Source organism: Anomalospiza imberbis, chromosome 20, assembly GCF_031753505.1.
Source record: "Anomalospiza imberbis isolate Cuckoo-Finch-1a 21T00152 chromosome 20, ASM3175350v1, whole genome shotgun sequence".
Taxonomy (NCBI): domain Eukaryota; kingdom Metazoa; phylum Chordata; class Aves; order Passeriformes; family Viduidae; genus Anomalospiza; species Anomalospiza imberbis.
This window is the reverse complement of record NC_089700.1, coordinates 10,710,928-10,731,074: the sequence shown is the minus strand read 5'-3', so window position 1 is coordinate 10,731,074 and position 20,147 is coordinate 10,710,928. Positions and strand designations below refer to the sequence as shown.

Below are 20,147 nucleotides of genomic sequence, written 5' to 3'. Positions count from 1 at the left end.
GGTGAGCTATGGTGAGGCTGTCAGTCAGGCCAGCAGGCAGGGTGACTCTTTAGCAGCACTGTGGGAATGGCACTGCCTTGGACAGCAGTTAAATGATGGAATGGTGCTTCCTGCAGCAGGGCAGCATGATGTGCCGGGATGGGGTAGGGGACAACTGGTGTGAGTGACAGATGGTGTCATCCAAGGCTGTGCTTCTCCCTCATGGTGGATATCAGACTCTACGGGTACCTGTGTTGTTTCCCTGGCCCGTCAACCCCCTCTGGCTCTTGCTGAACAGTTTTATGTGGTGGGATCACAGCCCTGCCCCAAGTCTGTCCAGTGTGCTCCATATACAGATATGATGGTCAGGATTAGCACTGCAGCTTGAAATCATCCCCAAAATGTCACCTCCTAAACACTGAGCTTGTGCTCTGCAGAGCTTTCTAGCCAGAAGTGTTTTCTTTTGAGAGTTCTAAGGACTTACCGAGTTCTTTGCTGACTGCAGCATTTAAGCATGAACTTGGCTTTAAGTGGGAATGCTCAGGTGCTTACAGTTGGTTTGTAATAATTAGTCATTTACAAAGTTAAGCCTGATTGTTTAGTCCCTTCCTAAGCACCAGTTGCAAGAGGCAGAGGGGACATCTTTATCCCCTGCTGCTTTCTGGAGAAAGTGTCAGTTCTGCAGTTCTCTCTGTTCTATATTTCTTTGCACCAGAAATGACCCTGCTGCTCTTTGTCGACAGGGTTTCCTTTTATCCCTCTCCTGGCAGCTGCTCTTGCTCCATTCTGATGTTGGAACAGCAAATGAATTCCCTCTGAAGCAAATGTCAAGCCAGTAAAGATGTTGAAGCAGCAAGAAAATCCTCTCTGTCTCTGAAGATGGAATTGGAGACCTTTGTGAATGAGATGTTCTTAAAATAGCTCCACAGTGTGTTATCTTCCCTAGAAGGTGCAGAATAGAAAGCATCGCCACAAGGCACTTGTCCTTGTGCGAGCAGCATCCCTAAATGATGGGTTTTGGAGAGGGGAGAGAAGCTACTTCCTTTCCTCCTCTCCAGGCAAAAAGCAATGCAGGATTTTAATCTCTGTGTGGTGGTACATTCATGTTTTGTTCCAAGAGTTGCATCGCTGTTTGCTGCTTGTTTAAATATGTCACATGTTGATTGACCTCGTTCTCCATGATCCACTGTTTCTGATGTAAACTGGTAGCTGAAATAATGCCAAGCCACAAGTTGAGTAGAGGTGCTCTGAATTACCCTAAGGTTCAGGGTGGCTATGGCTCTTGTGGAGAGCAGAGATTCTCAGCTGGTGGGGGTGTGCCACAGGCTGGATAGGCTGAACTCAGCATTGAGTCACATCATGCAGTTCGTTCCTGTCTTGATTCAAACCTGCTGTCCAAGGAAGATAGCAGCTTTGGAAATCTTCCCTTCCACCGAACTTTGGAGTCACCGGTTCAGGTGATGGAAGCTCCGTGTCTGCGGTCCGACTGACAACAGGCATTGGTTGTACACGGAGAATTTGGTTCGTTTGGGAGCTCTTGCTGAGATTTTTCCACCCTCAGCTAGTTTGGGGTGTTTGATTCCCTGAGCCTCAGGAGAGCGTTGGGCCCAGCAGCAGAACACAGCAGCAGGGATGGCGTGAGCTGCTGGGCTGTGACATCCCATTGTCCCTGAGTACAGCGCAGGGCTCACGTCCTGAAGTCCCACAACTTGATGAGCCAATGCTCCACGGGTTGCAGGTGCCTTTGGAGAATTCATTGTTGTGTTGTTGCTTCATAATCCTGTCCTTGAAATCAGATGCTTTTAAGAAAGTATATCTGGCATATGTGCACTTTGGAGCAAAAAATGCAGGCTGCACGTGTGACATGCTCATGAACTGCTGTTATTTTGTTTAATGAAAAAAATTATTGTAATGAATGGAATTGAGGGTTTGGGCAGTAAAATTAATCCAGAAAAGTCTGATACAACCTTTCGCCAGAATCATGAATAGAATCTTTTGCATGCCTGTGAATACCTGAATACTTCTATTTTTCTTCAACTTGGTGGAAGGGGAATTGATAGACAAAAATACTAGATGCAAAAATTAAATCACTAATTGAAGAACAGGGATTTTTATAGTAGTTTCATAATTATATTCATAACATAAGTTTAACTAGGAGAAATGTTAAAATTTTGACATCTTCAGTTTTTCATATTTTGTGTGAAAATGGGAGTAAGTAGCTATACTGATATAAACACAGTTTTCAGACGTTTCTCGGTTGTCTTAAGACTGGTAATGTTTTTCCTAGTCCTGTTTTTTGACTTGATAGTATCTCTTTAAGGGCTTTCTTTACCAGATCAATTCCTTTCCTACCAGGAGAACTAAAGCTTTTCAGCTGTCTGTCCAATTTATCCTTCTGGACTAAATTTCTCATCTTGAGATAACCAGCAGCAACTCTCCCCTCGGGAGATTTGTATCAATTAGTTCTGCATCACTAATTCCTGTGGTACTGGGGGACCAGTGGGTTGTGAGAAAGCTGCTCTGTAAACAGTTATGGCTGTTGGGGGTTTGTCTGTACTTTTTTTGTTTAGAGGCCATGAGTGCCATCACTGGAGCCCTTGCTCGTGCTTGCCCTGTCCTTGCCTGCGAGGCCGGGCACTGCAGAGGGCGTGCAGGGCTGTTTTGGGCTGGTGCTGCCTGGTGGGTTCAGGGGACGTGGGCTCTGGGTGCTCTCTGGCTGCAGCAGTGGCCCCGCAGCCACCCCTGGTGTCACCAGCTCCTCAGATGGCTGGCCAGGTGGCAGGTGGGAAGTCACTGCCTCTCTTGATAAGGGGAGTGGTAGATGCAGTCTGGCAGGAAAGCAGGTTAGTCTGCAGCTGGAATGCAGGCCAGGCTTCCTCTAATCCCTCCCTTAGCCACAGAAAGGTGGCTTTAATCCATTTGTTCTGCATTTGGTTGTTTTTTCAGCACTGATCTGTCTGCAAATGCCATTGCACTGTTAGTCTGTTTCTATCCGTTTTCCATTAGCAGATGTGGCGGGACATGAGGCTGTTTTCAGTCACTCAAGTCTAATCCCAGCAGTGCTGTAAGATCTTGAGAATTGCTCCGCACTTGTACAGAAGTAAATGATGTATACACGTGTCATTTTTTAAGAACCTGCTTCCAGCAATTTTAGGATTTTGTTAGACAGGTGATTTTCTTTTTGCTGATGTTTTAGACAAAACTAATTTGATAGGATTATTAGAGGAGGAAAATTAACAGGACAGAATCATCCAGGAAGCTCATTAAAATGGAAACCCTGAAAAAACTGGGTAATTGGGCATTGATTCTGTCCTCCCCCCCTCACTTCATGAGCAGTATTGTATTAAAAGTAACACGTCTGCAGGATGCTGCTTCAACATCTGTTAGTGCTGAAACAAAATGATTTGCTTGTTTTTTCCTCTCTACATTCTTCCAACATCTGTATGTGTAGATCTATCCTGTACATTTTTATCCCATCTAACACTTTTATCCCAAGCTCCTTTCCAGGGAAAAGGCATCAAAGGGAATGGGATCCTCCCTTTGGTTTGGAGGGGGATGCTGCATTGCCGCTCTCTTGTATTAGCTCTTGGGTGACTGGCTGTGAAATGAATCATGTGAGCGAGGACTCAGGCTGCTCAGGAAGCCCAGGCACAGGTTTGGTGCTCTGAGATGTGTTTATGTGCAGCAAAGAAGTTCACAGGCTGTTGGCTGTCTGGCTCCTGAAATATCAGTGTCACATTATGTGATTTAGCCTATGCAAATAATCGTCCTTATTTTCTGTTCTCAGAATATTTGCAGGCAAATCACATTTTTTTAAAAAGTATTTCACTCTGAAGATGCTTGATAATTGTGCTGGGATTTAGATTTTTTTTCTTTATAGGCTGATTCAATAAATTGATTCTAAATCTAGCTTGCTGAATGTTTGCTATTTTCAACCACTCTGGCTGTGATTATTGTGATAATAAGCAGTATAGTTTCTCTAGTTTAAGTTTTGGATATTTGCTAAAATATACATAGTTGCTTGTGCCAATCTTAAAATTCAGTTTATTTACAAGTGTGATGTTTTTCTTTCTCTTCAGTATATGTACTATAAGAATACAATTGCATAAAGGTTCATAGCAAGAAAATAGAAAAAGCTGGGCAATAGATTTGAAATAATACTGGGAAATATTTTCTGATCTCTGTGATGTTGTGTCTTCCAGACTTGAAAGTAAGCATGGAAATGTAAGCCTGGTAAAGCACATGATTATCCCATTCCTATCCATCAAAATTCTTGAAGTTGATTTGAAGCACGTGCGTTAGTTATACTAATAACTCATAACTATTCCTTAAACACAGCCAGTGTCAGAATGACTAAATATTAGAATTGTGAGGCAAATACTGCAGTAAATAAGATAAATATGCGTGCTGGCTTTTCCATGAACTTGTCAGTGGTTTTGACTTCTACAGTCATTTTTATGGCACTTGAAATAAAAAAAGATTGAAATTTCAACTAATTTTTTAATATGCTGAAATGTATTAAGTTACACAAAAGAATCCATATTATAGTAATCCTGCATATATACAGGGAAAGAGTACCCAGCGTGCATGGCAGATGGTTTCAAAGGAAATCCTCGAGAGCTAGGATTAAAAAGCAATTTTCAGCAAGTTTAAAATGGGTCTCCATATTTGGGTCACAGATATTAACTCTTTCATTGCAATCAAACGAGGGAGAAGTCTGGTCACATTGTTATGGAAATGTTTCTCCCAGTAGAAGCTGAGCAGGTCATGCTGGGGAAGAAAGGTGTGAGCAGAGCAGTTGATTCCGCTCCTGGTCCTGTTCTCACACCAGTGGGAAGCAGAGTTGTGGCATACAGAGACAGGGATGTAATGCAACAAATGGGATTCATCATTCCCTCAATCAGCAAACACTGGCAGCCCTCTGAAAAATAATGTCTGTGTGGCTTTGATCTTTGCCCACTGAAACAAATTTCCATAAAGACAAACGGATAAATAAGTTTTAGCATGCTAGGGACAGCAGATTTATAGCTGTTTACCTTCAGTAAATTATTACCAATCACTTTATTAAAGTGTAAAGACTTTACATTTAGCATTTCTGTATTCCTTTTGAATATGGCGAGCACGTATGATACAGGATAAATAAGAAATTGAGCAGCAATATTGTTGCTCCCTCATAGACAGCAATGAACATGTGCTCCCAGGTTTTGCTTGGAAGTATGTCTGTGCCTGGAAAGTAAGTCTGTTTTTCTCAAACATCTTTTAGGGGCACACTAGAATTTTATTATTTGTTCTTAAAGGTTATATAAAATCAACAGTACCACACAGCCATTGTTCCAGGCTGCAGCTGGTTGGAGGTGGCATATGAACATGCAGAAATCTTGTCGCCAATCTGATGCACAGAAGGGATTGAGTGCAGGTCAGCTTTGCACTGGAGGATCACAAGAAGGCACTGGGCTTTTAGTAGATAAAAATAGGGCAGCAAGTTGGAGATTATTGGCTTTAACAACTTATACCAGTTAATAACTGTGTCAGGAGTGTAATTCACATTTACATCAGTGCTCTTTATACACTTTGGCAGCACAAAGGAACCTCAAGTTTGACATGAACTTTTCTTTAAAAAACACTTTTAAAGTGGAAATTCAGGTTAGACCTTAAGCACTGTTTATCACTGAACAGTGAAACAGAGCAACTGATACTGTTTTATTGTGTTCCCAAAGCTCAGCTGGGTGTATTTGGAGTAGGTTTGGAAAGCTTTCTGAGCCCAGGTGCTTCATGCTCTGCTAAGTGAATTATAGAAGTAACTGCTGGTTTGAATATCAGCCTAAGGAGAAGTTAATTGTGTTGCTCTCTGGGTATTACATTGGCTATGAGTTAACAGAGGAGGACTGCAGTTCTGAAGGGGCATGGTGAATGTCCTGGTGGGATAGCTAACTGCAGGTGTACCTGCTAAGTGCTAATTAACAATGCTAATGAGAGGTGTTTTCTGCAGCACTCAGCCAAGGTCTTTATCAGAGGTCCTCTGCTCTCAGAAAGGAAAAGTTAGGTGATGGATGAAAATAAGGCAGCTTTTTGTGTTTAGTTCTTGTACCACAGCTAGAAGATGTCAGTGGACTCAGGATGAGCTTTGAAAGTTGAATCTGTTCTTCTGGGTTTTTGTTTCACACTGCCTATTGCAGTAAGTCTGCCTGTGAGCATCTTGATATGGCCTTCAGAGGGCAAATGTAAGTGCTGACATTAGATACCAAAACTTGAACGTCAACATCCCAAGCTGCTGTCAATCATCATATGTCAGCAAGTTGTGCTACTGTTAAATACTTGGGGGGAAAAAATCATCTGTGGCAACAGCTTTCATCCATGTGTTTGTAAATGTGCTTGAGAGTTTTGCCTTAGATTTTTCAAAGATTCGTGTCTTTCAAAGGGAGGCAAAACAGATCAGTTCAGAGTCTCTGTCGTTGTTATCTTCCAGGACTTTTGTTTTAAGTAGTTTTTGAAAATCTCTGTGAAGGATCTGAGATAAAACCCTATCCAGATGTCTTTGGCTAGCCAGAGAAATCTGGCTATCAAATCTATCAAGTTTGCTTGACTTCAACAAACTTAGGAGAGGTTCTAAATAAACAAATTAGTGTTGGCTTTAGAGAATGAGTTGCTTTGCTTTACTCGCTGTACAATCGTGTATTTGAGAAAAAGCAGTTTCTTGTGTGCAGTCTGTTGTTGCCTGGGTCCAAAGCAGTTTTTTGTATGCAGAATACTGTAAAGTAATTATTATGTCATTGTACAGCGTTCTGAGTGTGAGAAACTGTGGCTCTTTTAAAGGAGGTAAATGCTTTCTTAGCTCCAGCAACTCTTATCAGGAAATATTGAAGGGTCAGTTCTCCTCAGTCAGAATTTCTCTCTACTTAAATCTTTTTGTAGGGTATATTTTTTTAAGCTTTTCAGAGTAGATGACTGAAAGCAATAGCCTGTTCATGTTAAAGCCATACATTCATGTCTGGTGTAACTGGTCAGATGAAAGTGAAAGCTCCCATAGGAATAAATTGAGCTATGGATGGGTTTCTCAGCACTTCTTTATTAATGGCACTTCAAGTACCAAGTTAAGGAGAAACAGATAATGAAAATTGATTATTCTCTGCAGGTCTCTTGCTTACTTTTGGACTTGGACAGGGCTAATCTGTGAAGACAATTAAAGTTCCTCTACTCTGGATGCTGTAAGTGAATTTTTCTTGTGTATATTGTATCTGGTTGAGAATATGCACCTGAAGTATCAGCATTGACCAAAATATCATGTAGAGAGGCTAGAGGGCTGAAAAAACTTGTGAATGAAGAATGTTCCCACTGGCAGTGACACAGGCTGGTGGACCTGGCTGTCAGCATGGCAGTTGAGTTCCAGGTGCCATGATAACATAGTGGGACATTTCCAATACCTTATACTATTCAATAGACTTCTCCCAGAAGAGGCCTGCCCACTTTAAAACCTGTCCCTGTGGCAGCAGAGTCTTTGGAGCATCTGGGATAATGCCCTCCCTAGAGCAGGGAATGGGCTGTAGCTGGCACTGCGGGAAGGCAGAGGATGTGTAGGAGGCTGGGAACAGAATGCCATGGCTTTGACCTTGTTGCAGCATCCCTTCGGGATCCACAGGACACGGCTCTCTGCTGGCTAATTCTCACCAGTGGGGGGAATGACACATTTCTTGTTTCTAGGAGAGTGTCTTTAAAACATCTGATATTCTTCCACCAATGAAAGCATGCAAAAAGCTCTTGGGATCCCCATTTTCTCCCCAAAGCTGTGGGAACAATTTTCTGGCTTGTGGAACAAAGAAGCTGGATCAGATGACATAGCCAACATCTGCACCTGGCTCACGGAGGAAGCGAATATTTGGCATAGAAGCTGAGCTCCCTTCTGCCAAGAGAGCCGTGCCGATGCAGTTGTTCAGGGATGAAGATGGCAAAATGTCTTTTCCTTATTGACTCACCAAAGCAATTTTATTGATCTGTCAGAGTAAAAAAAAATTCTTGGGAAGTAAAATGTCTTCACTTTTAAATATCAGAGTTTAGTCAATGGTTAATCAAATGCTGTCTAACCAACCCCGTTAAAATTTTGATGGTATATCACTTCAGTTCCGATGGCAGACACATCACATATGGGTTGCCATTTTGATGGCTTTGAATGGTAATCTGACCCATAAAAACTGAAGCATAATATGCAAACTGATTTTTTTCTGGCCTGCCCTGTTCTTGGTACCATCTGTGTTAGGATGGAAACGAGCCTGCTCAAAACGTGGGCTGCCGATTTTGAGCCGATCACAGATGGGTTTGAAAGAATAGCCTTGTGTGCACAAGGAGAGGGAAGATGCTCCTGAGCAGGAAGTTTCACTTGAAACCATATTCTGTCTGCTAAAGCCTGTGGCCTGTGGAACAGCTACCAGACCTTTCCCTGAATTCTTCATATGGATTAAGTAAACTAAATTTACCTTCTAAATATCAAGAAAACCCCCACAACTTCTAAATATTGCTCTCCTTCTCACTACTGCGTTCTACTGCTGTCATCAATAATGGAACAGAGTACAGAAAGCTGACATTACCTGACCCTGTCAGGCATTTGCTGTGCATCTGTTCAGCAAAACTGGGCACAGTAAATTATTTCATGAGTTTTGTAGATGAGTTTTTATCTGTGGTGTGAATCCTGTTGAACTTACAGGATTTGGGCTGCTGTTTCTGGATTTCTGTCTGTGTTGTAGGTGAAGGTGAGTACCTGTCCTCTGCTGTTGCATCTCAGATCAAAAATTCAGATACTTAAGTGCCTAATTCTCACTGTGGTCAATGAGATCTTGGTTTTCTCATGTTGAGAGAGCCTGTGCTCTAAAGTTAGAGATTGACTGGCCTTGTCTTGCGTGGAACCACAAGTGTCCTGGTACTATTTATAATCCCAAGAAACACATGAAATAATTTTCTCTGGTTAGGAATATGGTGTATAGAACTCTGATTTCTTTTTTTACTCTCTTTAAATCAATGACATTGTTTGAGTGACCGTTTCTTTGTCAGAAAGGAAGCCCATAGAAGGCGGCACTCATTGATGAGTTTCATGGTCGTGACACACTTGAACATCCCTCTCAAGACATCTTGAAGCCTTTTATTTCCAGGCTAAATAAACACCAATTTCAGCAATGTCTCATCTACTCCCTTTAATTACTGCTACTGAGAGAAAGTTTCTGCCAATGCAAATGTGCTATTTTGTCATGTCACATCAAATTGCATCAGCCTTATATTTAGGAACAAAAAGAGGGGGAGGCTGAGACAGGATGTGGCTGCAAATGGAACCAAAGGGTTTTCTTAAATACAGGCTGAAAATAGACAATCGAGGCAGTGATGCTTTTTCAAGCAAAAATCCATGGAAGGGAAAATGAAGGCAGTGACGGCAGAGCAGGGCTGGGGGTGGGCAGAGGGAGTTCTGGGGGAGGCGGGTGCTGCCAGGGAGGGGCTGCTGAGCTCCTCACGCTGGAGCGCAGACACCCTTGTGTGTCAGATGGGCAGGAGGTGCATTTGGGCTAGGTAAGCCCACAGCTCGCTCCTGTGTGCTGGCTGAAGGAGGGGGGGCTGTGCTTCCCTCCAGCCTGTGCCTGCCCTTTCCCCGAGGATGTCTCCCCATGCAGCAATAACTCAGCTCTCTAAACTAAAGAGACTGTAGGAAAGAGGCAAAGACAAAATTTGAGTGGCTGTCCAGATAAATGTTGGAGCCTTTGAAAAATCCCTCACACCACGTTAAAATGTAGCATCTCTACAGAAATAATATTTTTAAAAACTTGTTCTTTAGAAAACATTAGCATCTTCCCCATGGAAAACGCTTTTTGCCCCCTCAGTATTGGGCACAAAAGGATCTGTTGAAATCAAATGCATAAATTATGGATGTGATGGAGCTTGCTTTGAACTGATGAGTCTGATCAGTGCCTGGCGGCAATTAAATCCAGTTCTGAAAAATCAGCTGTGTTTGAGAACCAGCAGAACTCAGGGAGGAAGTGATCTGGGGGCGTGTGAGCAGCACCTACTTAGCAAATTGGAAAAATATTATTCATTTCTTACATCTAAGCACTTGGAAGCTCTCCTCAGAAGCAATTGGTGATGATAGAGGTAATATTTTTATTCTTGTCACCAAGGATAATGAAAATGCAGTAGAAGCTTGGAAATTTGTGTATTTACAGCATTATGACAGGGGTAAGTCAAGCAGCATTTCAGGCTGAAGCCAGAGAGCAAAGGCACCCGGGTCTCCATGGCTGGGTGTCACTGGTCCTGCAGGACTGTAAAACGTTAAATAGAGTGATGCTGCCAGTTGTTAAATTCCTTACAGCAGGCAAGTAGTAACCGCAGTGCTGAATCCATGCACACAGTGCCCCTGGAGGGGAAGAAGGCCAGGAAAGTTTGCCTGGGGCTGTGTCCTGCCTGGGTGCTCTGCCCTCGCTGGGCGCGGGGTGCCGCAGGCTCTGTCTGACCCTGAAACAGGGGTGCCAGGGGTGCTTCCTGCAGGGTGAGGCAGCAGGCCACAGTCCTGAGGCATTCTGGCACTACTTCCAGCATTAATTTGCATAGAATTCCTTGGATTTCATTGTCATTTAACCCACTTCCCAAGACTTAACCACATCTGATTTTTGCTTCCACTGACATTTTCTTTTCTTTTTAAACACGTAAGCATTAAAAAACCCTCAGTAAAAATGTGTGTATTTTCATAGCAAGGAAGGCATTTCTGTAATACTTTTTCAAAGCAAATCACAGAAATATTAAATGGGGGTGGAAAAAGATAGATGTTTGGTTTTTATAGTTGGGGTTTGTTTGTTTTGAACTGATTAAGTCTGAAAATACTAGATAAAAACTGCAGATCAAATGAAAAGACTTCATAAGCAGCATCCTCCAGACTGTTCCTCCAAAAAACCACCCAACTGACAACAGTACAACAGAAAAGTGTTCTTAATTAACATCTTCAGTTAAAGGAGAAGCATTGTGGATCTCTTAAATGTATTATTAAATCTTCATTGTTTAGGTAATTGGATGGGGACAGACACTTGTGCTGAGTGCTATGTCAAATTCATCAGGGCCTGCTGTAATTCTAGTGCATTTGCTGGATTTCACAGCTATTTGTCTGGGTACAGGGGTAATTTGGAGGGTTGAGTGAAGCCAGATGACTGTAATGAACTCATTTTGTGTCTTCGACTCAGTTTGGGGGAAAAAAAAAGATGCTATTTATAGGATATTTTGTATTGTTAAGACTTCTGTTCTTCCTGTCTCTCAGAGTTTCTCTGGGTCGCTGTCTTTGCTTCATCACCAATAATTATATCACATTAATTCAGCATAATTGAGTTAATTATTAGCACTGGAGGTTATCACCAGGACTTCGATTGAACCAAAGCTTTTATCCCCCTTTTCCTGAGGTTACACCAAATGTAAACAAACCAGAATCATGGATGAAACCTAAGGCAGCTCCATTTCCATCAAATGCTTTTGCCATTCAGAATTGTCCTGCCATACTCATTCACTGAGATGAGTATTGATAGATGCAAAGGGAAAAGAGTTTTCTCTCACCCCTCTTCATCTCTGCCAGAGCTCTAAATCAGTTTAGTTACTCAGTGGAGTTGGTGTGTCGTGTGTAATCAGTTAAGAGCAAGCAAGTGCCACCGAGAGCAAATGTCCTGCGGGGTTCTGAGGGGTGTCTGTATTTGTGAGGGCTTCTTGCTGCCCACACCTTCTTTTTCCTTAGATTGCCTTTGAGCTGGACTAGGTCTTGGAGAGTTTTGGGGAAAACTTGAGCTATGGCTTTAAGAGCTCAGGAGTGTCCCCAAGATGTGGTGGGATCTGCCCCTGATTAGCTGTTGGTATGGAAACAATCCCTGATTAGTGAGCTGGGCCAATCCCCCTAAGAGGCTAAAGGCTCCCAGACTTACACGTCCTGTAATAATGCTGCATATAAACACTGCTCCCAGGAACGTGGATTTTGCTCAGGACGTGGGGGGTCAAATTCATCCGTGGTTTAATTCCACCACAGACAGGGTTTATGCCAGGAAAGGGGTTGGCTCAGATTATTACTGTGATTGAGAGTGAAGGATTGGCAGATGCTAAATTTCAGCAGGTGTGGATTTGGAATAATAGACATTGAGTTGTTCTGGACACTGCTGTGAAGGATAGTGTGAGCTGGGAAGGACAGCTCCAGCATGAGGTGTAGATCCCAGGGCAGGGTACAAGCCCCATCATCACCATCCAGGGATTATGCACACAGCCAGGGCTGGAAGGGATGTGCTGGGGGAGCAGGAAAAGGAGAGGTCACACTGAGCAGGGTTTATTCCCTTGTAGACTGGGGGGATGTTTACACTAAGGGAAGGCTCAGAGGAGTATGTTAGGTATTTTTGGTTTAAAAAACCAAATATTTTTAAATTAAACTTTAGTCAGTAGTGTGGATCACAGTGACTTCTTTTGCTGTTTTAAATTCCGACTCTCCACCTTTATGAGTTTGTCAACTCTTGTACTTTCCTAAGAAGTGCTCCTTCTGCACTGACAGCTTCTTGTTTTACTGTCTTGAGTTTTTCTTAAAAAAATTATAAAGCTGAATTTCATGAGCAAAGTAAGCATGTGTTAAAGAATAATGGTAAAATAAACTTTAACCAATTTCAGTCCTTCCTGAACAGTGAGAAACCACTACAAAACCTTATGTAAGACTTCCTGTTCTTCCCGTGCTTGTCTGAGCCATAGTCCATAGAGTTAATGTGGTCATTAATCAGACAGCATGGTTTTGCCCTTCAAAGGCACTTCCATGCCTTATGCTGCCAGCTGGGTATCTGTCTGTCAAGAACAGTTGTGGCAGCTTATTTGGTGCCCAGCTGGATGTTTCAGAAGGTGATACAACCTCAGCCAGAAAGTTGTTGCACTAACTGACATGAAGTAGTTGGGAGAAATCACAATTGCTGAACTGGATCTAAGCACTGGATCATTTCAAAATACAATATTTACAAGAAAGGAATGAACAGGCAGTTTTGGTTTAAAGTTGATAACTCAGTTCCTCTTCAGGCATGATCCCAAAGGTAAATATGTACAGATTTGGCCACTGTGAAAAAAAATTAATTTTAACAGCAGTTGAACTGAGCAATTCAGAGCTGTGAAGAAGAAGTTATTTTGAGACTGTGCCTTTCAGAATTTCCTTTAAGCCAGGAGAATCATTTTCAGGAGAAAAAAGTGGAGAAGTTTGAATGGCACCTAAACCAGGAAGGTTCCTGTCCTCACTTGTGAGCATGCACCAAAGAATGTTACTCTAATTAGTCTGATCATGCTTATTAATTATACAGAACAAGGTAATCTGGCCTCAGCATGGGCAGCATGTTTCCTCACTGGTGTAGGATTGCAAAAGCCTGAGTGTTTTATTTGCAGTATTGCATGTCTGTGCTGTGTGATACCAAACCAGGCCGTAAGGTAAGACATCTGCCCTGTGGCTTTGGTTAATTTATACAAGTAGTCATTATGCCCAGCTCTAGCACTCTTTGTCATTCTCAAGTTTTATCAATTACAATTCTATATTTTGTATTTATATTTATAATTTCTTTTGTTTTATATTTCTAAACATTGTTGAATAGCATTAGGCCTGATCCTGATACTGTAGAACTGCATGAAGGGTGTCCAAGCAGTGGTGATTCCTTGTCAACAAAGAGATCTTCATGATCTGTCATTTGCCAGTTCTTAACCCTTCATGTGCTCTACAAATATTGTGTAAAGCAAACTTTACACTGCAGGGCTGTGCCCACCAAATTGTTCTGCAGAGCCACCTGACATTGCTTCTGCCTCATGCATCAAAGCATAAATCAAAATCATAGCAAAATCAGAATCAAAGCATAAAGGGGAGAGGAGCAGAAATAGAAGTGAAGAGGCCTGGCTACCATCACTCATGCAAGGGGACTTTGCAGCTTGTGTTTAGAAAGGACAAAACCCCAACAATGCCCGGCCCCGGCTCGTCAGAAGCGATCACATCAAAGCCACCATCTCAATAAGAGCCAGCGAGATGTGGCTGCTGGAAGTGACTGCAGCATTGTCCGTGCTCACCCACACAGCAGGGCTGGGGCTGCAGGGCAGCCGTGCCGGGGCTGCCAAGCGTCCCGAGCCTCTCGTGCCTGTGGGCAGGCAGGGACAGAAGGACAGACAGACGTTGGCTGGTTTGCCTGGGGCAGCAGAGCCCCTCACACTGCCCCGGACACGCCGGGTGCTCCCGTGACCCACTGGGGACTGAGGGGAGGTGTGACAGTGTCCTGAGCAGCGAGGGCAGCTGTGTCCCAGAGTGGGGAGTTCTGGCCCTGCTGCAGGCACTCGGGGCTGGACTCACAGGCCTGAATCTGGGAAACCTGGAAGGGAGGACGGATGCGACCAAAGAGGAAGAACCTTCTGGGCAGCAGCAGTTCACTTGGGTGCCTTCCTGGACTGATGTCACAACGTGAACGAAGATGTTTTGTGGTTAAAGAGGTTTCAAAAAGGCTTCAAATTTCTTCGTTACTTTGGCATTCTTATTTTTCCTGAGATGATGAGGTTTGATGAGGATGGGGAATAATAAATTCCTGAGTTAAGACTTCTGAGGATGTAATACTTCAAAGTAGTAAAACACATCTCTAGCCTGTATACTGGGGAAAGAGAGGGCTGAGCAGGAAGGAGGAGCCAACCTGTAAACAGGAACAGCTCAGGTAACTCTTGCAGTCCTTTAATTAACACTTCTAGTCTCTGGAGCCCAGCTTTGGTGGCTGTTTAACTGGTTCGGAGGGATTGGGATCGTGACTGTTGAACTGTGGGGATTTGCTTGAAAAACACTCACAATAGCAGGGAAAAAAAAGTAAACTGAGAGCAGTGGCATAGTGTCAGCTTCATCAGGGTTCTGCTGTGCACGGGGTCAATTGCCAAACCTGCTAATGCGGAGTGAAGATTAATTGGCTTTGGTCAGCCTTTGCTTCACTATCTGAATATCATTATCAGGAATGTAAATGATTATGCAATGCAGAGAAATGCCACAATAGTCTCAGTGTCTCCTTTTATACTTGTCTCTTTGTGAACGGGGCTTTATCTAAATGCAAATGTGATTTCAGCCTTCTGATTAGGACATTATACAGTCATCCATTCCAGAAAAGCACAATTAGCGGATTATTTTATTTCTGACTCAACAGTTCTTGGTGTTTGTTGTGCTGTGCATGATATTTAAGTTATCAGAGGGATATTTACATTATTAGTCAGGATTATAGCCAGATTCTGTGAGGTTGAGAGTTTTTGCGTGGCAGATAAAACTGGTAACATTTGTGGGATTCGAGGGGAGATGTTTTCAGAACAAAAGGCAACAGTGCAGATTCTTACTGTGCTTCATTGTCCTTTTTGTGCCGAGGAAGGGGCAAATCACAGTAGAGGCTATGCAGATTCTCCAGTGCATCAGGGTGCACAAGAGCAGGGTGTAGCATTACCTGTTGTCAGGATATCGTCCCTGTTGAGGTGTGCTTGTACAGGGCACCAGTATCTTAGAACTTAACACTGGGCAGGTCATGAGATTATTTCTTATTAAACAGCCACTTTACCAAAATAGCCATCAAGTTTTCCATGTGCTTTGGTAGATTTCCAGTGAAGTTTTCACTGGATGAAGTTACATCCTAAGGAAAACATAGATCTTTGGTGATAAACTTCCCCGTGAAGCTTGCCCGTATCACAGCATTTGTAGCATTTTTGGAGATGTGTATCTGTCAGAACTCAGGTGGTTTGGTTTTTTAATTTGAATATGAGAACCTCCTAGGAGTTTAGTTTTGATAACAGATGGGGTGAAAATTTCCATCTTCAAACCTTTTAGAAAGTCCAGTATTTATGAAAGGCAAAGGATATTTTTTTCCCCAAAAAAATTCATCCATGCAAATGTGTTTGTCACAGAATTTGAATTCAACAGCTCATCATTTTCCCATGAAAAATTACTGCAGTGGAAAATTCCTAATTCACTGTAGTGAAGCATTTTCAATTCCATTGATCAGCTTCATCTTCCCATATCCATATGTTTCCATGACTGGTTCCTTCCTCTCTCCCAGAGCTGCTTTTCTGTGTGCTGGAGCAAGCTGTCCTAGACAGTCCCAGCACATGAGGGATCTTTGCATTTGTGACAGGAAATCTATTGCACCACTTAGGTTTAATTAGAGCACAGTGACATATGATGAGTTTACACATCAAAGCCTAGAAACAACTTCACAAATTGGCTCTGGTCCCAAAGTGTATTTTGGGATCTGTATTGAATTTTGGGATGTTTCACTGTATTAAATGGGAATATGTGAAATGCAGGGTTGGATTCTTAGGGTCAGTGGAATTATACAAATTCTTACCAGCCAAGAATATAGCCCAAAAAACTTGAGTGTAAAGTTAAATTTGGACTCAGATCAATTTGAATCCAACTACATGTTCCAGTTTTCTGTAAAGGATGATAAAAATTCTCTCTCTCATGGAGAGAAGGGCAGGGAATAATTCAGTCTATATGTTAGGAGTCATATTTTGGAGTTGCTTGTCTTTCTGCTGCTTGAAGGGGAATGCAGGGATCTCTCAGCTGACTGCTGGGCATGTCATCACCTCCCATACTTGAATGCCAAAGTGAAATGAATCCAAACCAAAAATGCATGGAGTTGCTGCCCAGCATAGGTTTCACTGCAAAGAGAAAAGGATATTTTACAGAAAAAAACATTGGAAGAAAACAAGAGATGAATGTGTTGAAGTTTGGCAGTGTTTGGATCCCATCATGATGGGCATTTATAGGTGCATAGAGAGGAGATTTTCCCCACTGCAACAAGATTTAGTCTGTGCAAATATACAGCCCAGGCATGTAATAGCTGTCGTGGTGTACTCTGAAATACATTTGGCTAAAGGACTTAAATTACTTAAGAAAAGGGAAAAAAATTATTTCAAATAATGAGTAGGTATCATAATGGGTGCTAAAACAATGGCATGCACCTACTTCATTATTCAGTTGCTTATTTATTACTTTATTCTTAAGAGTAATGATGTAAAAAGTGCCTTTTTCCAAATGTTAATTTAGTTCTTTGCAGATGGCAACCATCTGTTAAATGACAAGGCATTTACAGTCTTTGATTAGCACTTTATAGGACTTGGATGGACTTACTGTTACGACATGTAAATATAGTTATGGACGTGAAACTTGGTAGATTTGTTCTTTTCCTGTTGCTGTTACCAATACATGTAAAATTTCAAACCTAACAATGTTTTTGTCTGTCCTCTATACTAATCGGTGTTAGTTCCAGCTGAAGCCTTGAAACTCTTGACAGAATGACAGAATAGGAGATACTGTTAAAATCCAGCACCATTTGTAGCCATTGTGAGCGTCCTCGTTCTAAAAAGACACCGTGTGGATGAACTCCTAGGGATGCTCAAGGAAAGCACTGGAAGTTTGAGGGACTTTAAGGATCCTGGCTTAGCAAGTAGGAACCTCGCAGTGGGCTGTGGTACAGGTTTGGGTGCTCACCAAAAGCCACACTGGCAGTCTGTCTGTAAAACACTGTGGCTCACGAGGCTATTCCCACCACAGAGCGATCCTCTGGAGTGAGCTCTGCACCTTACTCCCTTGAGCAGTGACAGCCAAGCCCCGTCTGTCCATAAACTCAGCAAGTTCTCATTCATTTCATTTGGGGTTTATTCTAAAGTTTCTGCAGGCTCTGCTGCCGAGCCTCAGTCTGCGGGCCCTGTTCTCGTTGTGTACTGTTGCTTCGCGCTTTTATTTCCGTGTTGTCGGTAAAACTCACGGTTGTTGTGGTTTGTTGTGTGTTGCAGAGCCGCGGCGGGCCCGGCCATGTCCCCGCTGCCGGAGGCAGAGCTGGTGCGCAGCTCGGTGCAGCTGTACCGGTACCTGCTGCGCTGCTGCCGCCGCCTGCCCCCGGGCCCCATCCAGCAGCACTACAGACACGCCATCCGCCAGGTGCGCTTCTGCACTGCACCCGCAAAAACTGCTCTCCTGCGAGCTTGAGACCTTCGTGCATTTGAAGGGCTATAGCGGGAGTGTGTGAAGGACCATTTCTTTTTGTTTGCTTTGAATCGGAAACCTGTTTTTCTTGGCTTTCATCTCTAATTCTTGTGCTAGTCAAAAGTGTGAACAGTCATTACTTACTCCATAAATACATATTTTATGGTGAAACCTACTGGTTCCATGTCAGTAATTCATATATCCCCCCACCAGGGAACATCTCATCTGACTGTTCATATTCTATACTTCATATGGAAGTAATTTCATGCCTTTGATCACACCTGTTGTCCTGTTTCTAGTTTTAACATACCAGGCAATTTCAATTGTTCTGAATTGAAGTTCTCTGGGGTTTTTGCTGTTGATGTATGAAAGGAGTAGAATACTTAACATGAAATTCCATATGACCAGATTTGTTATCGAAAGATGATGGCCAGGTGCCACAATGTGTAGTTTTACCTTTTTAAACCAGCAGTTTATTTGCAACAAGTATTTTTCTGAGATTTAAATGCTCTCTTTATTTTGACAACTGTTGTGTTGACAAGTCAGTGACACTTGGAATGTTGCAGAGTTTCAAAGTCCATGCTGATGAAGACGATCCTGAGCGAATCCAGCAGATCATTAAGAGAGCCATTGAAGATGCTGACTGGGTGATGAATAAAGTAAGTGCTTCGGATTGCCTGCATTTTGCTTTCAGTTCAGAACAAAGAAGAAAACATTGGAAAGCAAGTTCTGAATAGCAAATTGCTGTCCTAGATGTTGAAGTGTCTGGGTGAAAGGAAATACCCAGATGGGAGGGATCTGTGATTGACATTTTTTATTTTAAAATTCTCCTAGTCAGTATAAACTAATGGTGGGGTTTTCTCAGAACCAGTAACAATTTAGGTTGGTCTCTTTGTAAGTCTTTGTTTCCATGAAGAATTCTATTAAATATCAGCAGTGGTGGCTATTATCACTCTATTATAGGACAAAACTTTAAAATACAGCATTTTACAAGCCCCATTTTGCTATGCATCATCTGCTTTCCTAACAGCATCTATCCTCAGACAGTTTACATGAACTTCCAGAACTACTGTTGCTTTTCCTCAGACCTTGCCCATGGCTGTAGAGATCAGGGATAGACACACACAGTGCAAAGCCTCTGTGCACAGTTGTCACCCAGTGGATCTGCCCCTGTGCTGTCAGACTGGTTTCTCAGGTGAAAGAATAAGGATGGTTTCCATTAGACAGCTGAGAGTCACCTGTGCTTCCTGGGATTTCAGTCTGCCTGGGGAGTGTGATGCCTTAACATGGTGCATAATGGAACAAGTCAAAAGTCCAACTTTAAATATCTGTGATTTAATTTACTAAGTGACTGTTAAGTCCTTCTCTCTGCCAGCCCATGAAATCCAAATGAGAATTGTTACAGGAGCAAGCACAGATTAGTCACAGATTATGATATTTTAGCAGTAACCAAATCCCAGCAGGTACAATCTAGTCAATAACCATGCCTGATTTATTGTTTTATACTGCAAAGGGAAAGCCTACCAAATTTCAATCTACCTTAAAGAAAATGGACATAAATTTATGTGGATCACGAAGAAGAGTTGTAAATAATTGTTGGTATGAGCTTCTACTTAGTTATGTGCTCTTTCCCACAAAAAAATTTCTTTTTTTTTTCAGTATAAAAACCAGAAGTAGAAGAGGAAGGATGAAACCAAAGAAGACATTGGTAAACATCCTTAGAGGACTTGCAGTCAAGCCCAGTACTATATTAGAATTATTGCCTGAAGTTTTCTCTTGGATAATATAAATACAATAATTTATATTTCACTGGGATGTCATGAAGCTAATTTAATATTTCTGAAGAAATTTAATTTTGTAAATTGCTTTGTATAATCACAAACTTCTAAGTTAAAGCCCACGCTTGCATTTGAGTAACTTACTCCATTATAGTGTTAGGCCTGGATCAGCCCTAGCAGTGTGTGATAACACTTGTTGTGCAGGCTCTTTGGGGACAAGGCATCAGTCACCGTGGATTTGGGGACTGAGCGTTTCGTCCTCTGTGTGTGTGACACTGGTTATGGCTGTACTCTGCTGGGTCACATCGGCCTCTGCTGGGATGGCCCATGTTGTCAGAGTGCCCGCTGAGCGGGGTCTGTGCCCGCTGAGTGGGGTCTGTGCTCGTTCAGCCGGGTCA

At 42.5% G+C, this 20,147-nt stretch overlaps 2 protein-coding genes across 6 annotated transcripts in view; both read left to right on the top strand.

Moving 5' to 3' along the window:
* LYRM9 (LYR motif containing 9) overlaps window positions 1-20,147 on the top strand; it is a 29,676-nt gene that overhangs the window by 3,684 nt on the left and 5,845 nt on the right. For 2 of the 4 annotated variants that reach the window (XM_068210761.1, XM_068210762.1), the window contains exons 2-4: window positions 17,782-17,926; window positions 18,538-18,630; window positions 19,631-19,878. In XM_068210761.1, coding sequence (XP_068066862.1) covers window positions 17,801-17,926; window positions 18,538-18,630; window positions 19,631-19,648 — 237 coding nt within the window. In that variant the 5' untranslated portion in view covers window positions 17,782-17,800 and the 3' untranslated portion in view covers window positions 19,649-19,878. Of the gene's footprint in view, window positions 1-7,111; window positions 7,185-17,781; window positions 17,927-18,537; window positions 18,631-19,630; window positions 19,879-20,147 lie in introns of those variants that run through there. The other 2 variants (XM_068210760.1, XM_068210759.1) reach the window with 2 other exon arrangements.
* Window positions 19,659-20,147, top strand: part of NOS2 (nitric oxide synthase 2) — a 32,355-nt gene continuing 31,866 nt past the window's right edge. For both annotated transcript variants that reach the window (XM_068210716.1, XM_068210714.1), the window contains exon 1: window positions 19,659-19,679. The gene's annotated coding sequence lies outside the window, so the exon portion shown is untranslated. The remainder of the gene's footprint in view (window positions 19,680-20,147) is intronic.